The sequence below is a fragment of the Anas platyrhynchos genome, chromosome 1 (assembly GCF_047663525.1).
Source record: "Anas platyrhynchos isolate ZD024472 breed Pekin duck chromosome 1, IASCAAS_PekinDuck_T2T, whole genome shotgun sequence".
Taxonomy (NCBI): domain Eukaryota; kingdom Metazoa; phylum Chordata; class Aves; order Anseriformes; family Anatidae; genus Anas; species Anas platyrhynchos.
In genome coordinates, this window is record NC_092587.1 from 54,738,249 (window position 1) to 54,757,694 (window position 19,446).

The 19,446-nt window shown below is 50.2% G+C and overlaps 1 protein-coding gene across 3 annotated transcripts; it reads left to right on the forward strand.

Annotated features, from left to right (window-relative positions):
• The first annotated feature begins 1,882 nt into the window (after positions 1-1,882).
• On the forward strand, positions 1,883-19,246 carry TMPRSS6 (transmembrane serine protease 6). Of its 3 annotated transcripts, XM_038165190.2 has the most exons (19): positions 1,883-2,070; positions 2,162-2,555; positions 4,006-4,171; positions 4,355-4,497; positions 4,682-4,749; positions 5,850-6,034; positions 8,808-8,849; positions 9,815-10,019; positions 10,407-10,543; positions 10,856-10,968; positions 11,455-11,564; positions 12,828-12,973; positions 13,817-13,915; positions 14,601-14,714; positions 15,005-15,121; positions 15,871-16,039; positions 16,750-17,021; positions 17,316-17,452; positions 18,143-19,246. In XM_038165190.2, exons 3-19 carry the CDS (start codon positions 4,006-4,008, stop codon positions 18,299-18,301), a joined length of 2,382 nt encoding a protein of 793 aa, XP_038021118.1. In that variant the 5' UTR covers positions 1,883-2,070; positions 2,162-2,555; the 3' UTR covers positions 18,302-19,246. The 3 variants fall into 3 exon arrangements, with proteins under 3 accessions (XP_038021118.1, XP_038021116.1, XP_038021120.1); XM_038165188.2 differs by having other exon boundaries at positions 1,883-2,555; XM_038165192.2 differs by lacking the exons at positions 1,883-2,070; positions 2,162-2,555 and adding an exon at positions 2,574-2,661.
• The last annotated feature ends 200 nt before the right edge of the window (positions 19,247-19,446 follow it).

Genomic DNA, 19,446 nt, shown 5'->3' on the forward strand with positions numbered 1-19,446 from the left:
AAAGAGGGGGTAACTCACTTCCAAGGCTGTCAAGTGCCAGGAAGCAGCCCAGAGCAGACGGAGCACCGTGTAGGCAGGTAATATTGAGGCCAGGGCACAGAAAGGGGTTGTTTGTAAAAAGATTTGCCTGGAGAACTCAACAGTGAGTATACCACCAGGAGCCTTTTGTAGTGAACGACACGTATCCCACTAACTTCAGCAGGTTTGGGGGGCAGCTCCAAAATTCAGGCAAGGAGGACTAAGCTCAAACTGAGGTTTCAGGGGGAGATGGTGGATAGATCCACTGCACAGATGGCTGGGCACTTACACAGCCATGTCCATGTTTAAGAAAGGAGGGAAAATGTGTTAGCTACATAATAAGCACAGCAGGCTTGGGGAAGGGGGGGAGCAGATGGTCTAAAGAGGTGAATCCTTCAGCTGCTGCCGTGAGAAGAAGACAGTTTTGCAGAGACGTGCCGCAGAGATGTCTTTACCATGTTCCGCTCTGCCTGATCCCCAGGAAACAGAATTGGAAGTGATCCTGCTGCAAGCCCCTGAGGACCGTCCTGCTGGCTGGGTATTTTTTTCCCCCCCCTGTGAAAAATGCTGACAGCTTTCGAAGTGGCAAGCTGTTAGCACTGCATTAGCAGCCCCGGAGGGTGTGAATGTGTGACACACAGCGGCAGGAAGCGCTCAACATAAGATGTGGTGATAACCGGACCATTCTTCCAGGAAGACAAGGTCATGTGGCCTCATACGTGAGTAACCCAGGTTATGAATACCCGAGGCATAACACTCAGCGATATGGGGCCCTTTCTCTGCTGGGCACTCCAGGGCTCTTCAGAAATGTCACACAGGGGAGCGTTCCCCTCCACGGCTGATGTGAACACGGTGCTGAGATAAACCACAGAGAGATGACAGTGTCCAGCAGCACCAGAGTCATACTGAAGCTAAACTTGAGCGCTGTGTGGAAGATATTCGAGCGAACCGCCCCATACATGAATCCTCTCCTTATCTTAAGCTGTATACAGCAAATATAGCGGTCACATATCTCATCTGCCTCTTTCCAAGATGCCTCGTTTACAAATAGGCAACATCATTCTCCACCCCTGCTCACCTTCCTTCTTTTCACTATGGGAGGTAAAAAGGGTATTTGCAGCAAAGGAATTCCTCTGAAGTCAGATCTGATCAAGATTTTGGGTCCTTGGTTGATTCAAAAGGCTGCGGTGATAGATGTGGTATGCTTGCTGAGATAGATCAGATTGAAATACTATATATTTTGTTCTGCTGAAAACACCAGGGAAGGAACTTGCCGCTTTCCAGTAAAGATGGATACAAAAAGGTAAGATCTCTGGGAAATACCCTCCGCTGGGTACTGACCCACTGTGGCAAGCCCTCGTAGTGTAAGTCCAGGAAAGCCATATAAGTATACACACATGCCTAAAGCTAGTCCTTGGTTATCTAGGGAAATTCTGGCTCAAAGCCATTTCTGAAAATGAAATCTAGTCCCTTCAGTCTCTTAGGCAGTTCTGAAAGCACTTCTTATTGTCACTGCATGCCTCAGTTTCTTACACGTACAGCAGTGAGTTAGTCAGTATAACCACATCGACACGTTCCCAGTCAAACGCTGAAGCTTTTCATCTACATTTAACATTTTTCTACTAGAATCCTACTCAAGGTAACTGCAGCAATAACTTTTGGTCTTCTTAGAGTCCCAGATTAAACCTGAAATGGTGACGGAGCTGGGAGCAGCTACCCCCTGCCCAGCTGCCAAAATGAGCCCAAACGAGCTCGTCCCCAGACCAACCCCACTGGCTGGAGCTCAGCCCCAGGTCAAAAGTAGTCTGTGTGTCCTCTCCCCCTGCTTTATTGACAGGATATCTCTATTTACTTTGTCCTGGCTGGAGCACGGCTGCTTTTTGTGAAAACCGAGGGGCAGTGAGCAGAAGGCAGTGCGGCAAGGCGGGTGGGGAGGACCCGGGGACAGAAGACAGCAGACGCTGCAGGAAGGTGGCACGACCGAGTGTGGGGAGCCCCGTGCCAGGAGGGTGAGCAGTGAGGAGCCCAAGAAGGTCAGAGGGAGCATTGCAGGTCAGGACTGACAGACACCGTGCTTTGCTTTCATCTGCGTGACCGCTGCTGGATCTAGCCCCGCTGTCTAGCTCCATCTTCCCTCCTTCAGGACATCTACGCCTGTCAGCCAGGGGCTGCTCCATCCCTGTGCTGAGGATCTCTGCCTGCTGACACCCGATGGGACCAAGGAGGGTGGCTAAGACATACAACAGTCGCTCAGCAACTCCTCGTCCCCTGGGGAGGACAACATAAGCTGCCTGCGCCAGCCTCCTGGGTTGTTCTCACTACAGCTGGAGGTGCTCCTAGCCTGACTTTTTCCAGGCTCCCCCCTTGCAGATCTTCTCCCCCAAAAGCCTTCAAAATCTCCATTTCAGGAAGAAAAAAAAAAAAACAGCCATTGTACAGGGTGTGCTGACCCACCACGGCAGACCGGTGTGGGACAAAGGCCAAGCTGAAGATACATGGCATCAAATCATTGATCGCTGAGGAGACCTTGAGCTTGGGTAAATAGATATCCTCCTCTCTCTCTCTATCTCTCCCCTTGCATGTGTAAGCGGGCTTGCGTGGGGGGTGTGGGCCCGGCCTCACAGGCGGCAGCAGGTTTCAAAGGTAGGTCTGTAGCTCTGGGGGAAACCCCAGTGCCTACAATTAAATCTTCAAAAAAAAAAAAGAGGTTCTTCTATTGTTGTTTCCTGCCCTCCTTCCCCCCGCCCCTCGGTTTGCGGTTCTTTGCTTACGCCTGCTGTTTCTGAAAGGATCCTATGGTAGTGGAGAGGTGCTCCTGCCTCTCTGGAAGGGTGCACCAGAGAAAGCAGATGTGATGCCGTTTGTAGGAGTGTTGGTGTTCACCGAGCTGTGTTTGATTTTCTGGAGCGAGTCGCTTGGTGCTTATGTTCTGTGAGCACATTGCGGTGCCACAGGCCAGCCTGGAAGGTTTGGGGCTCAGTAAAAGGTGGGAGAGTAAGGAGGCTGAACAACCCCTGTCCTGTGAATGTCCCTGAGCACCCACGCAGGCTAAAAGGGGTGTGAGGCCAAGCATCTCCTCCTACCTCTGCAGCACGTCCCCCAGGCACCGCAGGCAGGTAGGCAGGGCGCAGGCATTCCCCAGGAGCTCCGTGCCCTCCCACGTGGATGTGCTCACATCCCGTTCCCTCTCCAGCCACACACACAAAGCTTTTGAGGACAGTGGGTGAGATAAGATGGCTCTTTGGACGATGGCACTTCTTCCTTACCTTCAGCATCTGGGGCTGGCAGGAGGGGCGCAGCCAGAAGAAAGCAAAACAGGCAGCCTGAGGGAGGAGAAAGGTGAGGGAAAACAGAAAACGTCCCCTGGAACAGAGACAGGTGGAGGGCTGGTTGTGGTTTGCGAGCTCTCCCTGCACTTGCACAGCTACTGAGTCAGGGTCAGCATGGGCTTCACCCTGGGACAGGCGATCTGGTGGGAACAGCAGGGGTTTGTTTGCTTTGAGGGGCCGATAGCAAAGTGGCACAGCAGGCAAAGTACAACTGCAGGCTCCCAGGCCGGGGCTGCTGCATGCAACTTCTGTGTGCATTTGAGGGCACTGATTTTATTTTGCGTTGATCTCCAGGTCAATAAAATAACAGTTTTAAAAACCATTCCCCAACTGAGAAAACAACAGCATTATCTATGGAGAATTTTCTTATTGTACTTGTGTTTTGGGCAGAAGCAAATGAAACCTGGGGATTGTCTTTGAAAAATCTGGAGATGCCCTGGAGGCATAGACAGATAGGACAGCGTCCTGGAAGCCTGTCTTCTACTGAAATAGGATTTTAACTCGCATTTCTACTGAGCAAAGTCTTTGATGGTTAGCCCACAGACCTCTTAGGGCTATAGATCTGGGGAGAGGATCACAGAGCTGACAGCACGCCTCCAGAGATGGATGTAAAAGGCTGCATGAAACCCAGCCTGACCGTGGTGTGCTGTGTCACCAGATGCCCCAAATGGAGGCCGAGGAACAGGAGGAAGATGCCAACTCCCTCTCAAAAGACGGATCAGAGACTAACTCAGCTACCTCACGTGACTGCCGCCGCTACGTGCCTCTTGGAATAGTCTTTGTTTTGCTGGCTGGAACTGCTGCAACAACATGGTATTTCCTAGGTAAAAATTCAACACGTTTTTTCCCCTGTGTAGGAGGTGGATGGGGTAAAGTAAAGGCAATGTCCAGCCCAACGAGTATTTGTGTCTTTGGGCAACATTTACAGATCAAATCCGGGCAAATCTGGGCAAATCCCTCTCTCCTACGTATCAGCAAGGTAATCCATTAGTGTCTTCTGTTGGCAGACTACAGACCATGGCACCTGGAACCATCTGTCCTGCAGTTTTACTCCGGCAGCCTCCAGGTCCTCAATCGCCAATACTTCCCAGACCTTGGGGAAGTGGAGTCCAGAGCCTTCTGGTTGGAGTCAGCTAAACTCCAGAATATGGTGAGGGCAATTCCACGACCAGAGCTGGCCCTGAAGCAGTTCAGTGAGTAGCAGAGCAAGGGGTCAGGATCCCTCATCCAAGTGGTGGGTCTGTACAGCAGGAGGGATGAAGCCCAGGGCTGGCTGTAGGTTCTTTGTCACTGTAACGTTGCACGATAGTTACCAGACGACACTCTCGTTGCAGCTGAAGGATCTCATTCGTGCCACAGAGCTGGGTCGATATTACAACTCGAGCACGGTTTATGCCTTCGGGTGAGTAGCACCCACAGCATTTCTGCTTGTCTGTACGTGAAAGTTTCCAGTCCACGGTACTTTCGTTTCACTGAAATTTGGTCACAACAAACTGCTGCACGCCCAACCATGAGCTCTAGGCTAGGCTGGGCAATACGCATCCAGAACGGCTCCGGTATGACAAAGCTGTGGATATTTTCACATTCAAATTCATCCGAGGTCAACACAAAACCCCCAAACTGAGATTTTTTTTCACAGAGACAAAAGTTCAAGCAAGGAAAAAAAAATGATTGGGAAGAACTGAAAAAAAAAATAAAAATCTGGGCTTGGCATTCTCGGTAGAAACTAAGCAGCTGGAAATTAATTTCTCTAATTCAAGGAAGTCATTTGTATGGCCTGATTCTAGGCACCAGACGGCAGAGGCCAGAATGCACCATGCATAAGGTATTTCAGCCAAGAAGCCTGGTCCACCTGGGAACAGGATGAGAGTGGAGTGGGACAGATATGGGACTACAGCTTTGCAGGTCATCACAGTAGTTTGAGAAATCAGGAATAACTTCCAAACTGATGTATACATTCGTTTATTTTTTTTCTATGAAAAACTACACCCCTAAATTTGACCTTTCGCTAAGGAAAATTCCATTTTTGCTGTAACTCCATTTTCTACCTGGGAAAGAAAAGTTTCACTTGCAATTCTTCCTCTGCTTTTTTACCGAGCAAAGTTTTGCTTCAACACCTCTTCCCCCTCCCCCAGCCATTTTTCTCTGCCAGCCGGTTGAACAGAGCTTTCCCAGCCACATCCCCCCACAACTTGAGCCTGCCCAGCATTAATGGCTTGTGGTAAGGTACTGAGTCATAAATCAACCCCATGTCACCACTGGGAGGTGATACAAAAAAGTCTTGAGAGTTTCATCTCAGCCTCTGGTCAGTAGTAACCAAAAGTCACTTCTACCTGAAATGAGACTACTCATTTGGCCATAATTTGACCACGTATAATCATCACTGGAGAGTCCACACAGATATACCTGACTTGTGGCTAAACAATGGGGGATTAATCTGTGGGGTTTGAAACTCCTTGTAGAGGAAGACAGAGGATATTTAATGTGCTATTTCTCTGCTAGGGAGGGGGCTCTGACCTTCTTCTTCTGGTTTACCCTCCAAATCCCTGAGACTAAGCAGAAGGAGATGACGGCTGAGACGGTGAACACAATGCTCCACCAAGAGCTCTCCGCCAGCTTCAACATCTCGGGCAGCCTGTCCTACCAGGCAGAGTACAGGGTCAACCCAGACTCACTGGTTCTGCTGGGTAAGTACCCTCTGCTCAGCTGTGGCCTGAGCCATCAGACGTGGCCCCAGGTTTACAGGGTGCCAAACAAAGGTTATGAGAAGTGGCTAGAAGTCATTGTTGAAGGGGATAGGAGAAATCTGAAGAGGACAGGGAAGAAATGAGGATCAAGACAGGCAATTACATGTGTTGCTTCCTCACAGAGAACAGAAGTTTCACAAATAGCATCATTCCTTTGAAGGATTAAAGATTCTTGGAGATACAGCTGACTATGACCAACTAGTTAACAACTTCCTATTTCTTCTCCTTCTCCCCTCAGCCTTGGCTTGTGTTAATAACTTACGCAGGTCATGGCTTTGACCAGCTCAGCTCAAAATCAGCAAGCAGTTAGGCTTCTTGCTTTCCTTTGGGAGCTTATTCCAGTCTACTCAATTCAGAGAAGAACAAAATCTTCATACTTAAGTCACTGCTAGTCTTACTCCAAAACAAAGCATTGTTGCCACTTCAGTTCCTAACATATGATTTTAAGCATTATTTATCAGTTCCCAAAGCAAAGATCACAGCCTGTTTAAAAAGAAGCCCCCATAGAACTGCTCTAAAATAGGTGTTAGATAAAGGACGTGGGGATGTGTCTATATTCAGTGCATCAAAATCCAATGGAATTTGCATTTAGTCCTTATAATGAAACAGCTTCTCAGCCTGATCTGATCCCTCCTTCAGAGCCGCAAACCACAGAGGTTTTAAACTGCATTGCCTTTACTCTCTCCTGCTAGGACTCACATTTCCAAGTTTTTTTTTCCCATGAAATGCCACATCTCCAAGTTTTTTCCCCAGACGTTATCTTGCATTTTTCAAAGATGAATCTTATTTTAACATATCCCACCCATATTTTCTTTAACCTTTCCCTGCACGTCACAACTGTTTTGATTTGGAGGTAATTTTTTGGTGTCTCCAAACAAAATCTGATTTCCTTAAAATGATTTCACAGATCATTTTGTGGATCTGATCCAGATCTTTGTGTTAAGATCCAGTATGAACCTGAATTAGCACCCCATGAAGAGCTCTCCTCCTGCATTTACCATTAGTCACTTACTTCTGCTTATAATTTGTTTCCAGTGTACCAGACCTTATGTTCAGCCAAATTAAATCAACTTTCTTAAGAAAAATGTCATAACACAATATGCTAAATGCTTCAAAGTCAGCCCATCTTGCATTTTCCATTTATTTATTCACTTCCTAATGTGATCCATAAAAAAAATTAAAAATGATGTTACCATTCTTTTAGCTGTTCCCAGTTCCCTCTAATTCCCTTTGCATCTGTTTCACTGTTTTATTCATTTCAGGTAGATTTGCATGAGCAGAACATGCTTCTTTCTATTTTGGAGTTAACACACCAGTTGTAGTTTCTCTGGCTCCTTCTGCTTTCTCTCATCCTTCCTGCCTCCTTCTCCAACCAGAAGCACAGTCTCGCAGCTGTGGCATAAAAAAATTAAAAAAATTAAAAAAAAGAAACTATACTGCTGGGCCAGGATGAGCTCACACTAGTGGCTTAACCTCTGGCTTCATTTGCTCTGTAAAAGTGGAGTGAAAAAAATTGCCAGCTAATAGCAAGTCATTAGCACTTCATTGCCTTCTGACAGACTCACTGGCTGACCCGCTGAGCTCTAAATATGAATTATCTCTCTGCAGTCTTCTGTAATGCATGGAGCTGCAGACCACTGGCTAATTCATGAAGATTTTTCCACCCCCTGGTGCTTTATTTTTACTAACAGGTACACTCACCCCAGGGTACTAGCTTCCCATTGTCCCCTGAAGACTTTTAGGATTTCCTTCCTTCTTATCGAAGGAACTCAGTTCTGTTACCTTCACACAAAAGAGAAGCAACCTCAGCTCAGCATACCCCATGTCCTTCCCTACAGCAGAGGAGCTTCTCCAGCTTTGTTCTGGCAGGATCCTCCTTTCCACAACATCTGTTTTTACCATGACAAAGCTGCAGAGCTCTCCCTGCAGAATTGCACGCTCTGCGTAGGGGCCACAACAGAGCAAAGGCCTGCCCTAGGCAAGCCCCCAGCAGCAGCTCTCACACCCAGCTGACCTCACGGCGCCTTTAGTTTTGGCAATTATCCCCAGTAGCACCTCATCTCTGGCTGCTCCCAGTTCAGCTGGGAGGCTGGAGCAAGGCCCAGCTCCTAAAAGCACTGCCCATGAGCTTTAGTGTGTGCAGATTTGTAGCCCTTGCTGGTGGCTCTCTCTGCATCTGCCTTACCCGAAGGTGGACTCTGTAGGCTATTTAGTAGCTATCAACCAATTGTCATCAAAGGAGACCTCCTTTCCCACCTTGATAAGCTCCCATGCTTTTCAGTGAAGGGTTATTTGAACTCAGAGAGCAGGGTGAAGGCTCTGGGTTAGGGCTGTGCCCAGTAGTGTGGCTGCCAGGGAAGGGGAATGGTGTCCTGAGGCAATGTCCAGCCCTGGTGGGAAGGGGAAGGTGCCCTTGAGGAGCATTGGGTAATGGGCAAAGGAGAAGATGCAGAGAAGCCTGTGTTGGTCTGGAAAGAATTAATTGAGGCTGTTGGATTTGAAACTGAGGCCAGAGAGGTTTCCCTGTGGGATGGGATGAGAAAAGCATGACTGAAACAAGTCCCTGAGACCAGACAGATAAGTGCCTGGAGAGTGCCCCACACCAAGATTTTAGGGGGTTACCTACGTAGGAAGGGCGTCGTCACCTGCCATGCTAGCAGTCAGTTACCACCACTTTTTGTTTATCTTCCTTTATATATTTCCTTTCTAACAGAATCCAGTGTGAAAGACATAGTAGTGCTGAAATCCACTCTGGGTAGGCCATCTTTTCTTTTCCTTTTGAGTTTATTACTTTGTGGGAGGGATTTTCACCGGGGACAGGTTTTGTTTGGCTTCCTGGAGCTGCAAATCCTGGGAAGGGGAGAAGAAAGCCATAGCAAGGGAGCAACAACACCACTGCTTAGCAAAAATGCCCATGGCCACATCCAAACTGTGTGAAGCTACTACATGGTGGAGTGCTCTGAGCAGCTCTGGTAGCATACAACTATGCAGAAATACCAGCTCCCAAGAGCAATGCAGCCACCTTTGTAAAGTCTTGGTGTAATGGTGCCACAGTGCCAATTCTGGGCCCCAGAAAACCTATTGAGAGAGGCTGAGGGTTTCCCTCCATCGCTCTGCACTGGATGTGGTATAAGCCATTGTAAGTGTATTGTCCTAGTGATGTTTGAAGGTGTTTTTAATAATTTTGGGCAGTGCTGCAAGTGCTGTGGCAATAGATATGCTATTAGAAAGTCACCTTTAAGTTGATTTTTACTCAAAAATCTTGGGCTAGACAGCTGCTGAAGGCTGGAAACCATACAAGGGGGATATAAGGCTGGGAAGAAAATGGTGGTGAGAGGAGAAAGAAATGAAAAAGAAAATGAAGCCAATGGAAGATAACTGTGTTGTGCTGATGTTTAACTCCTCAGACAGTATGGGCTTAACCAAGAGAGAGAGACCAGTTATTACAGAGATATGGAGGGGGTTTCTTCCACGTGCACCATGTACTTTCACATGCATCTCTGTGACACCAGTAAGATGTGACTGGTATCACTGAGATGCGTGTGAAAGTAGACTGAGATCACTGGGATGATTCAGCCTAACCCTGAAATAGGGCTTACACTAGTATCCCAACTGGCAATCCCATATCTTAATTTCCCTTACAGCCACCCCTAAGCCCCATTTTCCCTCAGTTTACATCACCCTGAGGTTTAAATCCTCCTATCTTTCCCCGGCGTTCAGGTTGCTACAGATACAGCTACGTCCAGGAGGACGACATCCTAACGCTGGAGGGCCCTGACTACCTGGCCTCCAGTTGTCTTTGGCACCTCCACGGCCTCAAGGGCTACATGATCAAGCTACACCTGGAGTGGACCCTCCCGGACTGCAGGGACCGCCTGGCTATGTATGATGCAGCTGGGCCACTGGAGAAACACCTCATCACCTCGTAGGTAGCTCCTGAGCAGGGCGATCACAGTGGGGAACCCAGGCAGGATGGCACACCACCACAGCAGGGGAAGGTGTTAGACTACATCAGAGGAAATTCTCTTTGATGCAAAACCTGCCTCTCACTGATGAGCTGAAGTCACTGATGTGGGATATCACACAGCCAGCCCTGCAGTCTGATAGATTACAGCAGCACGAGCTGTGTCTCTGGTGGCTCTTTATTTGGTTCGGTTGGTGTCTCACAACAGGAATGTTCTTTGGATAACGCAGTCCTCCACTGCTTTTTTTTTTCTTTATTTCTTTTTTTTTTTTCTCTTTTTTCATTCCTCTCTTTCATTTGTTTGTGGCTTGCTTCACTCCCACTCCTTTGTTCTCTCTTTCCCCTCAGGATCTACGGCTGCAGCCGGCAGGAGCCTGTGGTGGAAGTCCTTTCATCCGGCCCCGTCATGTCCATCGTGTGGAAGAAAGCCATGTACAGCTACTATGACCCCTTCATCCTCACAGCACAGGTGGTGCCCCTCAAAGGTGAGGAAGGCTGGAGGAGGGCAGCCATAAGTACAGGATGGACACTGGTTATCTCCTACAACATCACTGCTAGAGGTCAATTCGGCATAAGATAAAGCAGCAAAATGCATTACCATCACCCTTCTGTGGACAAGAAGGGGAAGCTAAAAGTCTTGCCAGGTAGAAATGGTCCCTTGAAGGGGGATGGTGGAACATCCCAGTGACCATTAGTGTTAGGTCTTTTATCCCCTGCTACAATGGGATAAGTACACGGTATCCCCAGGCTGAGGTTGAGCTGAAAGGTATCGGGGCTTTTAATGCCTGTATTTACAGCCTGCGAAGTGAACATAACCCTGCGGGAAGGCCTGGAGCTTCAGGGGAAGATCAGCACCCCACACTACCCCAGTTACTACTCGCCCAACACGCAGTGCACCTGGCACATGATGGTAAGAGCCAGCTCCCACCGAAGCATCCACCTCCTCCCTGAAGCCCACGTGGCACTCCCCGCATTAACCTGGGGCACAGCGCTCAGCCAGCATTCTCAATCAGATCATCATGAGAAGCAAAGAGAGGGTAGAAGCCTTGCCTAGCCTCCATTTAATGGGTCTTTCTAAAGCCAAAGCAGTCTAACACTACATGCCAGAGCAGAGATGCCATAACTGAGGCAGAATCTGAAGTCTTGGCTCCAGGGGAGTTCTTCAAGGCAGAACCAGTTTACTTGAAATTACCATGTTTTGAGACCAGTGGCAGAGCCACCCTGGTTTATAGCATGGGCCCAGTTTAGATGGTCCTTCCTTCTGGCCTGAAATATGTGAATTAGTACCTCTCCCCTTCGCATCTACCCTGTTCATTTCTGTTGATGGGGTGGGCTGCAGCACTCACCCACTCTGTGGATGCCATCTCCACTCTGCTCTGGACCCCCTCTCCTGCAGGTCCCCTCCCTTGGCTATGGGGTCACCCTGTGGTTCGACGCCTATGCGCTCAGCAGACAGAAGCAGGACCTGCCCTGTACCCAAGGCCAGTGGATAATTCAGAACAGAAGGTGGGTATTGCTGGGGTCCTGGTTTCTGTCTCTCAATTCCTTTTCCTGAACTGGGATGAAACCTCTGCATGTCCCCAGCTCCGTTTAGCCACCAGGTCCGAAGAGGGAAATCCCACTGCCCTACTTAGTGGTCACTGTCAGGGCTGGCACCTCTTGCTTGTCTACTTCTTTTTTAGCCTCTCTCATTCACAGGCTCCCTAGGGAGCACATTTCTTATAAATTTGCTCCGAGATACCAGCCTGCCTTCTCTGTCTTGCTGTTTGCATCAGGCTTCCTAGTTTTCTCCTGTGTGTGTAACCTTGGTGTCCTCCCACGTCTCTTGTGTTTGCAAATCTGCCTGTCACCACCTCTGCAATAATATCTGCGTGTGCCGTTGCCTCGCATCCACCTCCGTACAGATCCTCCGCCAAGCTCCAGATCCTCCTGCTTTGACTAGAGCCACTTCCCCCTGCGGGACTTCCCAAAATCAGCCTCCATACATTGCTGGGGCTGCTGCCCACCACCGTCTAGGTGCAGTGGAGACACAGCTGCCACACTTTTATCTCCTCAAAGCAGGCTCTGAGTTAAGATGGACCCTTTTTTTTTCCTCAGAGTTACTGCAAACTTGCTCCCTGCTCTCCAAAACCTCCCCCAGCACATCTCATTAACTTCCTATCCACTGCTCCTGCAGTGGTAATTTATTTTCTTCTGAAAGATCTGAACGAGAAGCTACTGAAAATTATCTTCCCCTGGCTTAGGGTTTTCACCTTTTCTCTCCTTACCTTCCTCTCTTGAACTGTCAGAGCCACAGTTTCTACAACATGATTTCTTATGAAAGATAAGAACTGAGTTGTTTTGCATGGCCTGAATTCAGCACTTGCTCTAAAATGGGAAATATCCAAAGGTAGTAGGGTCACTCTGGAGTAATGAGGGCAGAAATGGGTGACAATATGTATGTAGACTGTTTCCATCTCATTTGTAAAGCCTAATTATGCCCTGTTGTCCCCAGTTATTTGGTTTCCCCTCTCTCTTTATCAATTCCCATCACAGCATTCGTGTTGACTGGACGTGGGTTAAAATCACAGCTTCTTCCCATTGCTCCTGTGTAATCTTATGCCACACTGAAGGCATTTTGCTGTACTGGCTACCCCCTCAACACCCCTCCATACCCAGTCTTTGCGGTCTCTTTCCCACCTTCCCCAGCCCCACAGAACCCCCCTGCCCCACTTTGCTGTCTTCTTCTCCCTCACTGCCCAGGACATCCCACCTCTGTTTGCTCCTCAGGTTGTGTGGCCTGCGGACCCTGCAAGCCTACGCCGAGAGGATCCCAGTCACGTCCTCTGCCGATATCACCATCACCTTCACCTCGCAGATCTCCTTAACGGGCCCTGGCGTGCAGGCAGCTTACAGCCTGTACAACCTATCTGACCGTACGTCCAGGCCTCCTCCCTGCTCCTTGGTGGGGTGTGGGGGGGTCCCAGATGCCTACCTGCAGCCTCCTGTGTGCTAGGATTGTGTTAGGAGAAACACCATGCACATCCCATGAGCCTGAGGTGCCAACTGCCCTTCAGACACATGCTTGGACACAATACCACACACACCACTCATATCCCCAAAAGAAGAGGTATTTACATCCAAAGCTGCTTCTGCACAAGTGTTCCTGCCTCCCAGAGCACCCTTGTGCCAAGGCCCAGCTTCTGAAAACTGCCTACAGGCTCAGCCCTCAGCATGGACTGGCCTTGGGATTTCAATGGGAGACTATTTCTGACTTGAAGTGACTCTTGTTTCAATCACAAAAGCTCACAGAGAGAGCTGTTTCCTGCTCACCTTGGAACCTGTGCAAGTGAGAGACAAAACCACACACAAATACGCAGATGCACATATGTAAAGATGGAGAAACCTTCCCAAGGTTTCTCCAGCTCCCTCCTGCGTGGGTGCTGTAACCCACACTTGCCCCTGAATACGTGCACCTGGCAACACGTTACAACAGCCCCTCCACGGCCCTGACCACGTTTTAATCCCCAAGAACCTACTTCTGTTTCGCTGCAGTGCTCAGGAGTCACAAAACAGAGCTAGGGCAGAGGCAGAGCGTGCCAGGCAGGTGGGTGATCTGGCAGATTTTGGGGACTTTACGGAGTGCCTCCTGCGAGCTGCTGCGGCTCGTGTGCGGTCAGGAAGGTGTGCAGCTCCATGCTCCACTTTCAAGCTGCGGTGCTGTGCTGCAAGGAGGTTTCCAGTCACCGGGGACTAACTACGATCTGGTGGTTTCACAGCCTGTCCCGGTGAGTTCCTGTGTTCGGTGAACGGCTTGTGCGTCCCGGCCTGTGATGGGATCAAAGATTGCCCCAACGGGCTGGATGAGAGAAATTGCGGTGAGTGATCTGTTCTCCCCGCCGGTCCCTGGTCCCAGCAGGACGCGGCTCCTTGCTCTTCCAAAGGTAGGGAGAGATTGGGGAGGAACGACGTGGCCCCTGCCTCCCCCTCAGGGAGATTAAATCTCTGAATCACAAACGCCTCTTCTCGCTGCCAAGTGGCTTCAGCCTGCTCTGGAAGAGGAGCAGCACTTCTTCCTCTTGTGCACAGTGCAGTCTTCCCTCGAGAACCCCCAAATATCCCTGCACCAAGAGCTCCGGACAGCCTGAAAGAGCCCCCTGCCCATGCTATCCAAAACCTTGCCTTCCCACCACCCTGCCCTGCCAACCAACCTCAGCCCTGGCCTACAGCCCCCTCTGCTGTCAGAGCACTGTGTCCCCCCCTCCCTGCCTCCCAGGGCTCCTACAAAACCCCATTCTCGTCGGAAGACCTATCCAGGCTCAGACAAGACATCTGATTCTCCTCTTGTTCAACATCCATCCCCCAGCACCTCCAGCCCCTTTTCTGTCAAGCTGCCTCCCAGCTGGGCAGCCCCCAGCCTGTTCTTGTGCATGGGGTTGTTCCTTCTCAGGTGCAGGGCTCAGCACTTCCCTTTGCTGAACTTCAGAATTCAAGGCAAGGCAAGGCAGTCACAGCATCCTGTGCATCTAATTGCTGGCTGCTTCCCCCCCCCACACCTTGCAGTGTGCCCTGCAAAGTTCCAGTGCCGAGAGGACAGCACCTGCATCGAGTTCAGCCGAGTCTGCAACCAGCAGCGGGACTGTGCCAACGGGACCGATGAGGAGCAGTGCAGTGAAGGTAGGGAGGGTTTGGGGGGGAGGGGGGGCTGACAAATGCCTTGCTCTGCTCTCAAACCACGGCTGCTGGTAGCGTGCCTCCCTCCGGTGAGATAAGGGCACCAGCTGGGAGCTGGCCTTCCGGGCCTGCCCACAGCATTTGCTCATTTTGTGCCTTATTCAGGAAATTCTGTCGTATTTTATGTAGTTCCTCCAAGCTCTGCGTTGCCTTCTTCCCTCTCTCAAAAGACTTCAGGCCGTACCTACAACCTGGTGCCTTTCCTCAGCCCCAGCTTCCCTTCATCTTCACAGGGGTCCCCTGTGGTCCCTTCACCCACCGCTGTGACGACGGGACCTGCGTGAAGAAACCCAACCCCCGGTGTGACACCACGGCGGACTGCAGGGACCTGTCCGACGAGGAGCGCTGCGGTGAGGAAATAAATGCTCACTCACCCCTCAGCCAGCCAAGCAGGTTCAGGGTGCCACCTAGCTCCAGGTTGTTCTCACCCCTGCCACCCCAATATAAGCATCCTCCCTCCCTCGGCCCACCTTGTCCTGCTCCCCCCAGTGCCATTGCTCCGTCCTGCTCTCCTGGCTGAGCTGTGAGGAGGAGCTGCCTGCTCCCTGACCAGCTGCTCCCCGTCTCCTTCGGGCAGAGGCATCAGGCCAGGCAGATACATCTCAAAGGCCAGGTCCTACCCACAGGCTGCCCTTTGGACCGCTGTGCTGGCTTACGTGAAGCGATGCCATCCTACAAAGCTCCAGCCAGGGAAACCACCCGTGGTACTAGCGGGGAAACCACCCGTGGTACTGGCAGGGAGATAATTTGTGTTTTGATTGCCCTGCTTGATATTTCTGGAGTTTCCACAGGCAGCAAAAAGCTGGGGAGGTTTCCCCTGACCAGATGGTAGCTAGCACAGACTGGCACTGCCCCGAAAGCATCCCCAGGAGGAAGGGCATGGCTGTGCAGGCATCAGTGGGGGAATATGTGCTTGGAGAGGTGCTCCCTAGACCTGTCCTGGAGAAGACGTACAGCATCTGCTGTCTGGGGAGGGCAAGGGTTTGAGGGAGTAGAGGTCAAACTTTTCAGCCAGTGGGAGCAGGAAAGGAAGGGCAGGCACATCATGTTCCCTTCCCCTACTGAAGCACCTGCTGTGTCTCCTCCTCCTCCTCCTCAGACTGCGGGCTGCAAGCCCCTCTCAGCAGGATCGTGGGTGGTGCTAACTCAGTGGAAGGGGAATGGCCCTGGCAGGCCAGCCTGCAGGTTCGGGGCCGCCACATCTGCGGGGGAACGCTCATTGCGGACCGCTGGGTGGTCTCAGCCGCGCATTGCTTCCAGGACGAGAGGTAAGTGGAGAGAGGAGGGGGATGGACAGGAGTAAGGAAACTAAACCAGGGAGCTTTTTGCAGCCAGAGAGGCAGTCTCGGGGAAAACAACATGTGTAATGTATGAGGTGGTCAGGACTCGGAGCCTAAAAACATCCTTCTTCTTGCTTCCTCCTCCTCTGGTCCAGGAGGAGGCCCTTTGCCCCTTCTATTCTGGAGACAGGGTCTGTGTTGGCTGTTCTTTTCTCCTGTGTCACCTCACTAGGCTTTCTCCAGCTTTAAACCCTGCTTCTGTAAGAGGCTGTCATTTCCTCTTAGAAGTTTTTTGGGTCTTCGTACCCTTTCCCAAGTCTCCTTCTTGCAGCTCTGCTTCTCCAGTTCAGTCCTTGCTCTCTGCTCTGTTTTAGTCATTTGCACATGTCCAGCTCCACTTATATGTCTAAACTACGCATACCTTTTAGCTTTTCTAAGGAAAATAAAGATAGAAGATCAAGTTGCCTATGTGTATGGGTGCCTGCCCAAAGCTGATCCCCCGGTAAAGGCATGTCAAGGCATCAAAGAAATATCCCAACCAACTTCTTGAAATTAGTAACCAAACAAAAAAAAAAACCTTCTAAGGGAGATGATTGTCCATCATGACACCCCTTAAAAAGAGTATGATAAAAGCAGCAAGGCTCTTCCCATCCTTCCCTGTTCGTGTGATGTGTTATCTTCTCTGCTGCATCCTACAGACTGGCTTCCCCCTCCATCTGGACTGTTTACTTGGGCAAATATTTCCAGAACACCAGCAGCCACACAGAGGTGTCCTTCAAGGTGATCCGTCTCTTCCTCCACCCCTACTATGAGGAGGACAGCCACGATTATGATGTGGCCCTGCTCCAGCTGGACCATCCCGTCATCACCTCGCCCTTCATCCAGCCCATCTGCTTGCCTGCCCCTTCCCACCTCTTTGAGCCTGGCCTTCACTGCTGGATCACTGGCTGGGGAGCCCTGAAGGAAGGAGGTAGGTGCAACATCTTTGCTGGTGTCCCTCTGTAGCAGGGCCAAGGTGGAAATAGAGGTTCTGGTGTGGGGTAGGTAGAATAGGGTTTTGTTGACTGCAAAGGATCATGCCTCCTTCACCTCCTTTGTTTTTTGGGCATAGTGGCCAAACCCTGGACACTCCAGGGTTTGCATAGTTTGCCAGATGAGCTTAACCTCTATTTTGATGAGATGGGCATGGGCTGGGGGATCAGGGTAAACAGTGGGAAGTTCCACCGTTGCTCACTGGTGCTGCTCTTGGTGCTCTACCCCCCAGGACACATCAGCAATGTCCTGCAGAAGGTGGACGTGCAGATCATCCAGCAGGATATCTGCAGCGAGGCCTACCACTACATGATTTCTCCGAGGATGCTCTGTGCTGGGTACCGCAAGGGCAAGAAAGACGCCTGCCAGGTGACAGAGGGGTTGTGGGAGCAGGGTGGGCTACCACGAGTGTCCCAGGCCTCCCGAATGCACTCCATAGCCTGAAATAAGGGTGAAAAGACCATAAAATGCCTGACTCCTCGATCCTTCCTCTGATCTAAATGGCAAAAACAGCTCCCAGGGCAAATTCTTCACGGCATCGTTGCCTTAGACGGGGTACAAATACACATAAAATTCTCATTCCAGCCCATTCTCCACTCCTTACCTCCCACTCCCAAGTCACATGCCTACATCAGTCTCTTCCCCCCTCGTTCTCATTAGCATCTGTCAAGCACAGTAACCACTCTGTTCCTTCATTACAGTCAATCAATCTCCAGCAATTCCTCTATCTCCCATCCCTCAGGATATCCACTTAAATTCCACCAGCTTCCTTGCTCTCCGTGTGTTTGCAAATGCCTCCTGGAGCAGAAGGAGGCAATAGAGCTGCCAGCTTCCTGGGAGATGCTAAAGGAGAGGAATTGGCATGATGAAGGAATGCAGCAATGGGTCAGATGTTTGCACAGGAGACAGTTTTTGACATCTGCCTAAGGTTTAAGTGCAGATATCCCAGACATGAGTTGAGGGGATACATGAATCTGTGTACTCCAGAAGCCAGTGAAAACACCCAGCAGGGTAAGCTGGTGGATCACCATCACCCCATTTTTCCTTCCCTTTCTCTAGGGTGATTCTGGAGGTCCACTGGCCTGCGAGGAGCCCAGCGGCAGGTGGTTCCTGGCTGGTTTGGTCAGCTGGGGAATGGGGTGCGCACGTCCAAATTCCTACGGAGTGTACACCAGGATCACCCAAGTGCTGGGCTGGATGAACCAAACCATGAGCTGAGAAAAGTGCATCTCTGCCCTCTCCCCATCAGACCTACGCGCACAACGGCACTCGTTCCTGACCTTGCTCGCTTGCCTCAGAGAGAAAAGAGTTTGTGTGTGGGATGTTGTCAGACCCAGGATGCTCTTCTGAGCAGGGTAAAAAAATAAAAAATCTGACGGTGGGAACTGTAGAGGAAAGCAGGCAGACCCTCTTCTCCCTTCAGTGCTTCCCGAGGGAACATCCCAAGGTGGATTTGGGCCATCTATCCAAAATTCTTGGCGGGAGGGTCCCAAGCTGATGGTTTCTAAGTGCAGGAATGAGGGGAGCTGAACTTTCCATGAACCATGTGATTCAGCCACAGTCTTATGCTGGAACGAAAATGTGACTGATGTAGTTAGAGATTCCAGTAACTGTGAAATCAATCAGCCTCCCTCTTCCTTCTTACTGCTCGTCCTCCTTCCCCCCTTCCCCTCCCATCACTCCTCCTCTTCCATCTCCCTAATTGCTTCTTTTCTTAGCCGGCATGTGCTGCTCAGCTCAGCCAGGCAACGCTTCACGTCTCACTGCCTCCCAGGCACGAGCCCAGCATCACGCCCCGAGGCGCTGCTGCTGCTCCTGGACCCCTCAGAAGACCCCGGCCCCTCAGTAAAAAACATTAAAGCAGCCTCCTGGCCCCTTCCCTCAGCCCTTCTGAATGCCTGTAATGTGAGGGATTGTTCAACTGCTTCCATCTCCTGAAGTAATAAGCCATGAGATGAAGGAGAAGGCGTAAGGGCACAGTGCTTTAGATAGTGACTGCCAGGGGTTGTGTTTTTTTTTTGTTGTTGTTTTTGTTTTTTTTTTTTACCAAAGATATGCATATATATATGTGTGTGTGTGCATAAGTATGTATACATATGTGCATATATATAAAGGGTCACTTGGAATTAGAAATACAATTATTTTGGATTTTTTTTTTCTCTAGTTTGCCTTACTCTGTTACAAATTCTTTTGGGGTTTGGATCTTTTTGACCAAACATCAATCCTGGCACTGGCAACTGGTAAAAGTTCCCACAGCCCTGCTCTCCTTCTCAGCTGTGTCCCAGGTACAGGAGGGTCAACCTGCCAGCTAGATAAGTCATCCTCAATTATTGTTGAGATTTAGGGGTGCAGATACCAATAAG